The following is a 13,212-nucleotide window of genomic DNA, read 5'->3' on the forward strand; positions in this document are numbered from 1 at the left end:
GCAGGCTCCCCGCTGAGCAGAGAGCCCAACACAGGGTTGGATCCCAGGACCCTTAGGATCAGGACTTGAGCTGAAGGCAGATGCTTAACCAACTGAGCCACCCAGGAGCCCCTAGAGAAGGGTTTTAACACAGTTAGGAAAGCGGAAAGAAACAGGGGCCCCCCTGCAATGTTCAGTCCCCCGAGAGGAAGTACCAATAAATGTGACCACTCCCCAGGTCTTGGGTCCCCACCCTCATGGATCCAAACAAGCTCAGGATGGTGAACCCAAGGTGCCAAGGACCAGCTCTCCCTTTTGACTCTGGAGTACCCGGTGGAGAAACAAAATGGTTGCCTATCTCTTGGAATCCTCAAGGGCTTCCTGCTGGCATTTTACTTATTTTGAATAGAAATTCAAGTTCATTCACATTCTACTCCCTTACTTTCTAGAGTACATTTACATGGGGACCCAAATCCAATGGATGGATCCTGTCACGTGGGGATTAACACAAGGGTTAAGTTTACTCCAAGGCCACCTTTTAATCCTTAATTATATACTGATGCTCTATGGCACAGCATGCCAACTTAAAATATTCAACATTGTTCCTTTGGGTCACACTCTTGACCAAAATTTGAGGTTTTCCTATTGTTTAGAAGGGACTGCTGAGCCCCAATGCCAGAATCCTTGGGGCTAGGATAGGAATGGGAGTGGGAGTTGGGTGGTTTAGGGTTGCTTTGATAAAAGGCACATTTTTCAGACCTCCCTTAGAGATTGTTTCTCAAAATCATATTTAGAAACAGAGAAGGAAAAACTGGACACCCTTCCCTTCCCCCTTTGAACCACTAACATAAAGAATGGACCAATGATCTCAGGAGAAAATGCTTATTTAGCTTCTATGGTTTCATGATCATGAAGAGTCTTGATGTCAAAACGGAAAAGACACATTCTGTTCAGTGCCGGAATTAGCTGTCTACTGGTCACTTTTACTGGTTTTTACTGATAGATAAGATACAGTTATAGAGTGCTTACTATGTGCCAGGCTCTCTTCTAAGTACTTTGTGTGTATTAACTTATTTAAGCCTCCAACTAATCGTATGAGAGGAGTATTATCATTTCATTTCACAGATGAGAAAGGAGAAATCAAAAGAGATTAAGGGACTCACACAAGATCTTCAAGGGAATGGCTAAGATCTGAATGTGCGCATTTTGGTTCAAGAGCAGGTACACTCAACTTCCTTGTTGTTTATCAGAATGGCTTCTTTTGAGTAACAGAACAGTGAGGGAACAATACATGTATTTTACCAAAGTTTTAACGGTTTCAAAGATTCGTAGCTAAATGTAGCAGAGATTATCGATTTCTACTAGGAAGTGGGAGATTATATAAGAAACATGTTTGACATTATCTAAGAATGAGGTGGTTTGACTTGTTTAATTTGGGGGGACAATATGGTAGAAAGGGGACATCGTCCGGACTCAATACTTCTATTTATGCCCTCAAATCAAAATCTGAGTTACTGACCCAGAAAGAAGAAATATTAAACAGCCAATTTCCAAAACTCATAAAATCCTTCAAGACTGATCAAGGTCTTTTTAAATGTTGAAATGCCTTAAGATTTTAGGAGGCTGTCTGTGTTTCATGGTAAAAGTCAGTGGGACTTGGGGTGTGGGACGATGGAGAATCCTCATCACCCTTTTGTAAGATACTCATTCCTGCCACCCGATATATATTTGACATTGACATGCATGTGCATGCCATTTCTGCTATAAAAAGCCTTTGCAGAGAAGTCCCCTTTTCTGCAAAGACTCTTTTAATATAGATTGAGACTTTTACTCAATAATCTGTGTTTTCCAAACACCACATTAAAAACTACTGCAAAGCAGCTGAAAAAAAGAAAACTGCTGGAGAAGAGCTCTTTGTGCAGCCTGGATTTCATTTTGGTAATTCCAAATGAGCCTTAAGCCACACTACAGTGATGGCAGTCAACATGCTGCACTGAAGTTAAAAACACATTTCCTTTTAGTTTATTCCAGTCCCTAACATACATTTGCTGCAACATTTTTTTGGTCTGCAAAGCCAATAGCACCAAACAAACAAAAAAGACCTAGATTTTATCTGTTGCTTGGTAACATAAGCACCCAATAAAAATAAAGGGAAATATTTCCCAAAATTATGGTAAAAGAAAAAAAGAGATAGGGAACCCAAACATGCTGTGAGATGTGATGAGTTTATTCAACAATTTCCTAGGTTTTTTTTTTTTTTTTTAAGATTTTATTTATTTGAGAGAGAGAGAAGGGGAGAGGGAGGGAGAAGTAGATTCCTCACCTAGCAGGGAGCCTGATGCAGGGCTCCATCCCAGGCCCAAGATCATGACCTGAGGCCAAGGCAGATGTTTAACCAACTGAGCTGCCCAGGCGCCCCCACAACTTCCTAGTTTTGGATTCACTGAACACACCCAAAGGAGGATGAGATGTTCCTATTCCCCTCATAATAGGATTTTTAAGATCTAACAAAATATGTGGAACAAATCAGGCCCATTAAGGAGTATTTGTTGATACGCTGTAGATAAAACTAAAGCAGAGGGCTCAATTTTTGTCCTGAGAGCACTCCATCTCAAGTCCGTAACACTTCCTCCCCTATTTTCAGCTACAGTCCCACCACTGCAATGCTAGTGTTTAAGGGTTGTGAATGAAAACAAATTCAGGGTTGAATAGATCTCTACACCTAGCTTTTTAAAAGCTTTTTATAAAAAAAAAAAAAAAGCTTTTTGTATAGACATTTACACAATTTCCATTTATAATGATTCAGGAAATAGCAAAATAATTTGTGCAATACTCTTGCAGGTGTTGGGGCATTGTGAACACACAAAATCAAAGGGGGAGCAATGGAAATTGTTCTCAAGGCAGGACAACCATTTAGATATCACAAGGGTAAGGCACTGATTTCTAATTATAGCCCCTGGAGTTTGGGGGGGCTGTAGACACAGTCCCATTATGTCAGTGTTAATTGAAACCATGAGAATGCAAGTCTCTTTGGCATAGGAGCTAGTCGTTTTCATGGTGCATGTTACCACTTGTGCACTTCTCAAAGACCACAACAGACTTCACCCTTCCAGGCAAAACTGCTGCTAGAGCAGGTAAATAGGAAAGGCATCATGAGCCATGACAAGTAAAAGAAGGAATAAGTACTACAGAGAGGTATAGTGCCAGGGTGCTCTTGAACCATTTGTTACTAATTATAGGGACTTTTCTGAGTGGGAATTGTAAAGCTTAGTAAGCTGCCATCACTGGATGTCTGGGCCCAAAAATCTGAAGCAAGGCAAGTATACTTTGACTAAGAAGTGACTTTCTCTAAGCTTACTGGTGCTAATGGCCTTTAAAAGGCTTAGTGATAATCAAATCATTGCTCAACATTTTAACTACAACCCTTGGGTTGCAAAAGGAAGATGGAAAAATAGGGCAGCCACTTACAAAGAGAAAGTGGGAACATGTTTAAGTATGCAGTAACTAGCTCCCGAGACCACAGTGCTTTTCATATTTGACTTTCAGAGACATCTTTGTAGATGGGGTGGGTGAGGTGACTTTTTAAAATTAGGATATATATTTTCTACTCAGAATGATCTTTTCTAATCCCAAGGTAATTAATTCTACAAGACACCAAATGAAGAAATGTCTATTTCTTAGGTTGCTCTATTTCTACCTGCAGACAACACTTGGACAGCAAGTGGCAGTGGTGGGAGCCCAAGTTAAAAAACAGTGCTTGGCCACCCAAACTGGTAGAGAAGCTTACTTATTTTATTAATCAAATGTAGATTTTTTTTTCTCAACATGTTCAATTTGAAATAAGGTTTTGATAGATCGTTTACTGTCTTTTCCATAGAACTATATCTTAAATTAAATATCTTGGTTTATTTGGTAGCCATACTCCAAAAATGAATGTAATAAATGTTTTCTCAAATATCCAAGTATTCCTTGCATGCTTCTAAGTAGAAACACAATGACAAGAGATTTTTTGTGTGTGTGTTTTAACTACTTTAGAAATTGACTTGATGCCTGAGTATCTTACTATTGTTAATTTAGGTAACGTAACCCAACTCGGTTGAAGGGTTTGACTTCAAGTCAATCCTAAAGTCTAGAGGAAGCTCAGTAGGGAAGCAAAACATTATTAAAAAGTTTCCAATTACAAATTCAACTTTTAAAGTAGATAAGAGGATTTTTAAAAAAGATTTTATTTATTTATTCATGAGAGACACACACACAGAGAGAGGCAGAGACACAGGCAAAGGGAGAAGCAGGCTCCACACAGGGAGCCTGATGTGGGACCCAATCCCTGGTCTCCAGGAGCTAAACAGCTAAACCACTGAGCCACCTGGGCTGCCCTATAGAGGATTTTCAACTAAACAACTGACAAGTGATGTTTACTTACAGTAAATTAAGCCCTATAGCTGGTATTCTCATATAACTATGCGAGTATCTCTTACACAGATATGAAAAATTACAGTGAACGTAGAATACAGATCAATTCTGAAGCAAATTTAGGGTTAAATTTAGAAAGGAACTTTCTCAAACAATTTACCAATACTAAGGTAACACAGAAAATCTCTTGCTTAAAAGAATTCATACCAAAAGAAACACCAGAAATTGATTGTGACTCCTTTGTTTTGAGTCACATATTCTTTATTGTATAGGTTAAGTGTGTTTGAATCTTCTATACAAAAGCCAACCTTATGGATTTCCCACCATGAATTTTAAGCACCAGGTCCAGAAGAAGAATGTGATACAGGGAAGCCACAACTGCTTCTTTATCCCTACCCTGGGAGGTGAGATGGGGTGCACAATGGCAAGCCTTCTAGCTCCTGACCTTCTAATCTGCAATGAAGGGTCTAATCACTTTGTTTCATCTACTGCCTTCCACGGTGGGTTGGAGGTTCTGGAATCTCCAACTCTAAGAGGGCTCCATCTAGCCAAGTGAGGCTAACCAGACCTCTGCCAGCTTGGTCCCTCTCCCCAATAAATGAAAGGGGTAATGGCTAATGTGAAGCAAACACTTTTCAGATGCTTCCAAAGGGCTCTCTACTTCTTGTCTTTCCTTTCACACCCACACACGCTCGTTCAAAGCACACAGCAGCACTTTTCTGCCTTTTCGGCTTAGGATGAACACAAGGACTTGTTGAAGGAGGGCAGATGTGTCAGGAGAGCTACAACATGAATAACTGCAAACTGGAGTAACTGTGCCTTGTTTTGGGACTGTGGCATGAGCATCTGCAAAACTCCTCATGGTTTCTCAGGCTGGCAGAAGTTCAGCAATCAGATTATTCCTTTAATTATAACCATTATCCCCCACTTGCTCCCTCATATGCCCTAACAAATGTTTGCAATTTATAAGGGAGAATATCAGCAGGATGAGGAGTGAACCAATACATGCTGGGAAGAACTGTTCCCTGAAAGTGTATGGCCTGGAGATGAGAGCATACACACCTGTAATAATGAAGGCAATCAGCAAAGCCTCCTATCACCAAACCCTAGCATGAAATGTCCTAGAAACACCTAATTTTCATGGTACACGATTCTTCAGAATCTTTTCTTCACTGGGTGAATGTACATTTCCTCTCTAACTTGGGTAATCCATGAATCCTAGTCTGCTCAGGACAGCCCTGGCTGCGTATTAAAAATTAGGAGCACATGTTGTCTGGGTATGACTGGTAATAAGCACCCCTTGGTCTAGATAATAACCATCCTGGTTTGGACAATAAATTCTTTGGTCACTTGAACTCTAAATGAACTCTGATAGGTGATCATATTGATATTCCAGTTGTTTGTATGGCTGTTCAGTTTTTATTTTGACCACTCCCTTCTGTCCTCAAAACAACCAAATGATCTAAGTAGAAGCTGCTGCTGTCTTTATGTCTGCAGATTTTTTAGTAAATGGACAACAATTTGGCTTTTCCTTTGAGGGCAGAAATGTCACAGAACCAAGATCAGTCTTCCAAAGGTAACTTGCCCCAGATTATTGTTTCTTCATTGTTACTAACTCATAGAAGAGTAGAGGTAGAAAGGCCTTCAAGAAGTCTTCAAATTTCATTTTTTTTCTGGGGAAGAGGGGAGTGAAGGAGCCATAAAACCTTTCCTCCACCTTGAAATCTTGCTCAAAATTATATTTTGAGGGGCACCTGGGTGGCAATTCAGTGTCTGATTCTTGATTCTGGGTCAGGTCATGATCTCAGGGTCATGAGATCAAGCCCTGCATCGGGGTCCTCACTCAGCACAAAGCATACTTGAGATTCTCTCTCTCTCCCTCTGCTCCTTCTCCCATGCTCACTCGCACACACATGCTTTCTCTCTCTTAAAATAAATAAAATCTTTTTTTAAAAAAAGATTTTTTTAATCTTTTAAAAAAAACCTTTGAAAAAAACCTTTGAAAAGTGAGGAAAGCAAAGATTCTCTAGTGCAGCCAGGAGGTAAAGACACAAATGCAGAGTCACTTACTGGAAGACTCCTCATACCTCCCTTGCTGAGAGGGAGACTCAAGGAGGCCCCTGAAACACATCCTTAGCTTGTTTCAAAGGACACAGTCCAATTCCTTTAATGAACAAATGAGGAAAATGTGCCTCATTTCATATACTCTTGCCTACATTATTACAATTTCATTCTCTTTTGGTAATCCTGTAAACAAAGCCGTAAGTCAAGAGCAGGTGGCCCACACTGTCATAAAAAGCCTCTAAAGAGTTCTGAGTATGCCTTCAAATAAGGAAACACATCCTAATGCATGTTAAATACTGCTCTAGACTGTAACTAGTTAAGCCTAATCCTAGTCACTCAAAGCAACCAATGATGGAGCCTGTCTGTTTCTTTCCCTGGAGGGGAAGTAAAATGGGGGCTGAAAACAATATGGCAATATCAAACCCATTTTGAAAATTAAGGTTCCCAAGTAAACATACATCCTGCTTCTAAGAAAAGCTACCAAGGAAACCACTGGAAAGAATGACGTTAAAGATGATAGTCATCACAGCATGGTCTCTATATGGTGTATCTCCATCAGAACAGTGTGTGAGGGAAAAGGCTAAGAGAAAGAAGAGAGCACAGAAGAAAATGGTTATCAAGCCAGTGGAATTCTACTGATTTTCTAGCTCCCAAACTTTCTTTTTATTTACTTATTTGGGGGGGGGGGGAGCATGAGCGAGCCAGCACACAAGTGGGACCGGCAGAGGGAGAGAGAGAACCCAAGCAGACTCCATACTGAGCTTGGAGCCTAACATGGGGCTCAAACTCTTGACCCTGAGATCATGACTTGAGCTGGAACCAGGAGTCAGACACTCAACTTACTGCAGCCCCCAGGTGCCCTCCAAAACCTTCTTTTAAAATGAAACAACATAAAACAACACAGTATGCAAACACACTTACCACAGAGACTTTGCTCACTACGTCTCTTGCGACCGCTAAGCCTTGAGCAAAAGTACGGGCTGCTACAAATGCACGAGTAACCTGCAGCTTCAGTTTCCGAGGGACGTCTCCGAAGGGCTTCAGCTGCTCGGTGTACTTGCTCACACATTCCAGGTACTCATCTGTAAAGTGGTACTGGGAGTTCACCAAGCGGAACATCCGCTCCAAAAGGCGAGCCCAGAAGTCACTTAGCATTTCTTCCAGGTTCACACTTCCTGCCACATAGTAGCGCTTCAGCTCCCCAAAGAGATCTTTGAACAGTTCAGAATTTTGCATGTATAGGCGGCCGTAGGTCTTCACAAACATGTCATTCAGAGATTTCTCTGCATTTTCCAGTAGTTCTTTGAAGAATTCTAAAAACAAAACAAAAAAAGAAAGCAAGGGTTTTCAGTAATTAACAGTGTTTTTCAGGTCAATTTGAAAACTGGGGGAAAAATGACAAAATGAAACTGGAAAACATGCTCATAGATGAGGTGGATTTCTTTTGGGGGGTGCGGATGTAGCACAACTGATCATTTATCAATGAAAGTAAATCAAGGTCACAAGTCACAAAGTCACTTACTTGTGTCTACATCTAAGATATGGGAAAAAATGATATCTTGGACCAACAACTTCTCAGGAGTCGATATAAAACATACACACACACTTCTCTCATTCAGTCACAAGGTAAATAAAGAAGCAGATAAAAATGGGTACATGAAATCTAAAACATGAGGTTTGCCAGAACTTTCTACTACAAGAATCTAAACCAAAGCTAACTATGCCTTGTAAAGGCAATCTGACACCAGGACAGGTATTTTCAAAACACGTTGTTTAACTTGGACACAATTTTTTTTTCTTTTCTCCTTATATCTACATGACATGCAAGAACACTGCCTGAGGGGGATGCCTGGGTGGCTTAGCAGTTTGCCCTGCCTTTGGCCCAGGGCAAGATCCTGGAGTCCCAGGATGAGTCCTGCATGGGGCTCCCTGCATAGAGCCTGCTTCTCCCTCTGCCTGTGTCTCTGCCTCTCTCTCTCATGAATAAATAAATAAGATCTTAAAAAAAAAAGAACACTGCCTGGGAAATGCTGGAGGCCAAGAAACATAATGAAATACTCCAAAAGCTAGCACTCAGGTTTTCTGAAAATGGGTCCTCAGATGTTTCCCATGGCATTAGTACAAATTGGGGTATCCAAGTTAACCCTGGGTTCTTAAAAAGTTCATATGGTAACATCATGAGATTCTGTGGCGGGAGGGTGGGAGGAGGGAGAGAGACATGTAATGCCTAGCAGACTCAATTACAGATTTGGTAGATTTATAGGACAGCAGGGAAAAATAACTCGAGAAAAATACATTAAGAATACCTGGTTATTCCAGGTATACTTTTTGGCTTGAGTGTTAAGAGATTTTAATCTCTTAAGTACAAAGGGCAAATTAGTTTCTCCTGAAGCTTTTCCTAGGCAGTTCAAAGAAGAAAAACGTTAGTGGTGTATCTATAACAATCATTCTTAAAGAATCTATGGCTGGTATAAAAATAAACACTTCATGATATCAAGTTTACAAGCAGGAAATGTAATAAATACCAAAGCAAAATATAAGGACCACATCAATTAAGAAAGTGCCTCCAAATGAACATGGAGCAGAAAAGAAAATCTGGAGCCTCCTTTGAAGCCAGAACATTAGCAATCTTCTCAAAATGCAATAGCCCAACAAAGCCATTATCTTCTCATACTGGGTGGGCAAATCAGAGGCTGAGAACTACTTCCAAATAGTTTCTCAAAACAAAACAAAACAAAACAAAAAAAACACACATAGTTTCTCAAAACCTACATTGGAAATACTGAAGCCTTTTGGAGGGGATGTGTGTGACTTTGTTTACTTCCAAGAGATACCTATGCCTCTGCTCATCACCACATGGGGGCTTGAGCCTCAAAGTCCACGGTCTTCTGGGATTCAGCTTTTCAAACTGTGTTTTGTTCATGGGGTATTTTTGTGGGGAGAGGGGCTCTTTCCTTTTCCTTTGGTTGAGTTTCGCTTTTTATTTCCTGGGTGCTCTTCAAGGAGACAAAGGGAAATGGATTCCCTCTGAAGAGCTAAAAAGAAAGGGGAGTGCACAAGTCAACCTCTCACCTCCATTCCAAGCGCACAGCCTGGTATTTTTTACAGAAGTTTTCTGCCTGGAAGACCACTGGAAAGTACGCAAGGAGCTAGAGAACCATAGGAAAAACGTTACTCAAATCAGGTACCTGAGAGGCCTCTAATTCTCTCCAAAATCCCAAGTGATTCTCAAGTGTGGTCCCACGACAGGCAAACATCAACACCATGTTACCACATCACCAGGGCACTTGTTAGAAATGCAAGTTCCTGGGCCCCACCCTAAACCCACTGGATCAGAGATTCTGGGCATGGATCCTAGCAACTCATGGATCTGCAACTCTGTTTACCCTAATGTTTGAGAACCACTGCTCTAGCCAAGGAAACGTGTCTCATTTCACCCCTCAATAGCAATCAATACCAGCTCAGGGCTGTGCTAAATATGAAGCATACAGGTTAAACGTTTTAATTAGAATGTCTTTCCAATAAATTGGTTTTATTCCCATTTTTTCTCACATTCCTGGGTGTGATTTATGATGTTTTGGGGGGGGGGTAAATTTTCTTGTGTGGGAGTCTCTCAACTAAGTGTCCAGATGCAGGCAGCACTTTTCTAGAATTCAAAGCTGGAGAGTCTTGGGGTAAGAAGAGACCTGGAAATGCCATCAGGTCCACTTCCAATGCCTTGCTTGAATCCCTAGCAAGTGCTGCTGGTTTATCAGGTACATAATAAACAAGGGAAGCTGAGTTGTATTAGTATGGGTCCAGTGGGTTACACATATAGCTCTCACATGCTGGGAAACTGAAGCCTGGTCATTGAGATCAGTATGCAAGCCTTGTGTCAATCCAGTGCTATGAGTATTTCACGATCCAAAAGAGAAGATTCCAAAGGCAACCACAGGTCCTTCCCTCACATTGGATTTTTATTATATTGCTCATAAAACTGGCACACATCATTTAGTGTAGAAGTAGGATGTTGGAAATTATTAGACTTGTGCTTTGATGACTCATTTAATAAGTAACTGAATATTCACTTGTATTTCTAGTGAATGGCACCTTAGTTGTACAGATTTTATGGGTGGAGGCAGAGTGGCATTTCAGAGGTGTTTGAACTTAAAAACATCTATACAATGTCAGAGTTCATTGTTTAGGCTTCTAAGTGTTCCAAGTCAAAGAAATGCTAAGACACTAAACATTTTATGGGAAAAAAAATAAAAGTCTCAGACTTCCTCATTCAGATCAAGAACCTATGGGTTGGTGTCCCTGTATAATGTAGCTGCTCTGGAGCATAAGAGAAACAATCTAATTAAGAGGAGAACTGATTTCAAACCAGCATGCCCTCTGTCCAATACCACCATGGACCTTACTTTGTTTCCTAGGACTCAAATTCTGTCTAGGAAGGGTGTGTGTGTGTGTGTGTGTGTGTGTGTGTGTGTGTGTACCTGTGCTGTGTGTGATGTTAATTTAAACTTTAAGAGATCAGTCTGGCGCTCCATACATACTAAATTCTAATTCCTTTCATTGTTCAGAAAATTGATTTCCTTTCTGACACTCTTTTAAAGACTCTTTAGTATGGCCATATAAGTTGCAAATATAAAGATTGATTGGGCTATACACAGAAATTCTACAAAATTGATGTATAACAAGTTAAAATCTGATAACTTAATCATTCTTAATGGATACACAATTTGACAGGTATGTACTGAGTGGCTATTATGGGCTCAAATCAAAGCACAGGTTTAGCACACGTCTTAACCTTCTCACCCAATCAGACTATAATCAACATTTCCAATAAGACAAATTTTCTTCATCCAATTCACCTTTACTATACCACCAACCCTCTGCACATGGTTTTATGTGCACCAGAGATTTTTAAAGCATCTATAAAATCCTTAATCTTTCATTTCATATAGAAAGTTTTAAAGTATTCATCTCTTTCACCTATGGAAGTTGATGGAACAAAAGTCAAGGGATTCAAAAGACCTAAACACCCTTCTCTTTAGACTTATTCTTACTGACTCTGTTAAATGGGACTCTTCGACCTATGCCTTTTGCCTCAGAGACCTTATAAGGATGATGGACATAACTTAAATTCTAAAAGCCACTTCAATTAGGTCCAATATCAGCCAAAGCATAATAATTTGCTATAAGGAGAAAAAACAGGGGCTTTTACACCTGCCCCTCCTACAAACTAGTAGCTTTCCTATGTTCGTGTATAACTCTTGTGCATCCCCAGTCTTCCTTTTATTCCTAGGACACCTCCTTCTACAATGAGGAATAGAGCAAAATTAGACATTTGAGTCCTGGTCCACGGCCATTAATGGCAACTTCATTAATCACTGTAATGTTCATCTTCACTTTCTCCTCCATTATTCAGAATTCAGGATCAGGGTCAGATCTTAATTGCTGAAGAACAACTGTACAGGCCGGAGACACCTAGCAATCATTCCTTCTTAATCATTATACCTGAAGCCAATTATAAGATACTCAGTGGTGAAGAGAGGACCAGCCAGCACAGTGTAACCCAGGATTCCGCAATGATCAGAAGCTCCGTTAATTGGGAATTAGATCTCCCTTGTGGCAACAACTTATATTCATGGAAAATGGTGGGAAGGGAATCTGTTTCAAGGGATGCTACCGGTGTCTGAAAGACAGAGTCAATGAGGTGATGGTTTAAAAGCATTTAAAATATGGTATCTGTGATCATGGTTTATTTCTCCTTCAACTTGCAGTCTGGAGGCTTGAGTGATTATGTTTCTAAGGATCAAGCAACTGCAACTCCCAGGGCTCATGGATGAGCACTTAACATGGGGGTGGAAACAGAAGCTACATCTCTAAACCAGTGTGACACAGTGGGGAAACCATGGGATCTCTCACTTACAAACTGTGTGACTTCAGATGGATGAAAGATCTAACCTGATTTTCTGTGGCCTCATCCATAACATGACACTGTTACTACTCACCTTAGATGAATAATGCCCAGCACACCAAAGACACTCAACAAATGGACACTACTTGTAATAGGTAGTGTTCTTATTGTCACCTTTAGGGTTTCTTCCTATCTACAATCACTTTAAAAATCTCTTGAGGCTGGTTTTTATCTCTCCTAGCAGAGTCAAATATTATCCAGCTCAGGAACATAAATTAAGCCAAAGCTGCTAGAGATCAGTTAAGGAGACTCAAGGCCTTATAAAACTAGGAGCGATTTAGTCAAAGGAAATGCTTAACGGCTCTGGCTCCCAATGCTGTGTAATGTCCCAGACATCTACATGGGTGGGAGGGACCATTGAATGAAAGAAACCAAAGAGAGAAACCTCAACCCATGGAAGAGGTTTTATATCAGAAGAGAGTATCACACACTTCACGCAAAGATAAAACACAGATCAGGGTAAAGGATTAAGCAAAGAATTGGTGAAAGGAAAATTGAGAAGGAAGTGGCAGGACAATCCCCACCCACCCCTCCCCACACATTTCATCTGCCAGAAGTCAGCTCAGAACAAGGGCTGAGCTAGGGGACTGAGTATTTCCCAGCTCTAAATGCGAATTATTCTTAATATCAATAATATCAGTTGAACATGGGAAAAACTAGAATGAGAGGTCACCTTTTCCATATAAACAGTTTCTACTCAAATATCCTGTCTTTTAGAAAGAATGAAGAAGAACATCATTTCTTCTCTCCCCAGCCACTTGTCCTGCATCAAATAAACATTCAAAATTCTTGAA

The 13,212-nt window shown here is 40.5% G+C and overlaps 1 protein-coding gene across 1 annotated transcript in view; it reads right to left on the reverse strand.

The window, feature by feature from the left end:
* GPC4 (glypican 4) overlaps nucleotides 1–13,212 on the reverse strand; it is a 110,749-nt gene that overhangs the window by 12,862 nt on the left and 84,675 nt on the right. The window contains exon 3 of the mRNA XM_025983174.2: nucleotides 7,378–7,769. Within this exon, the coding sequence (XP_025838959.1) occupies nucleotides 7,378–7,769 (392 nt within the window). The remainder of the gene's footprint in view (nucleotides 1–7,377; nucleotides 7,770–13,212) is intronic.

Source organism: Vulpes vulpes, chromosome X (genome assembly GCF_048418805.1).
Source record: "Vulpes vulpes isolate BD-2025 chromosome X, VulVul3, whole genome shotgun sequence".
NCBI lineage: Eukaryota > Metazoa > Chordata > Mammalia > Carnivora > Canidae > Vulpes > Vulpes vulpes.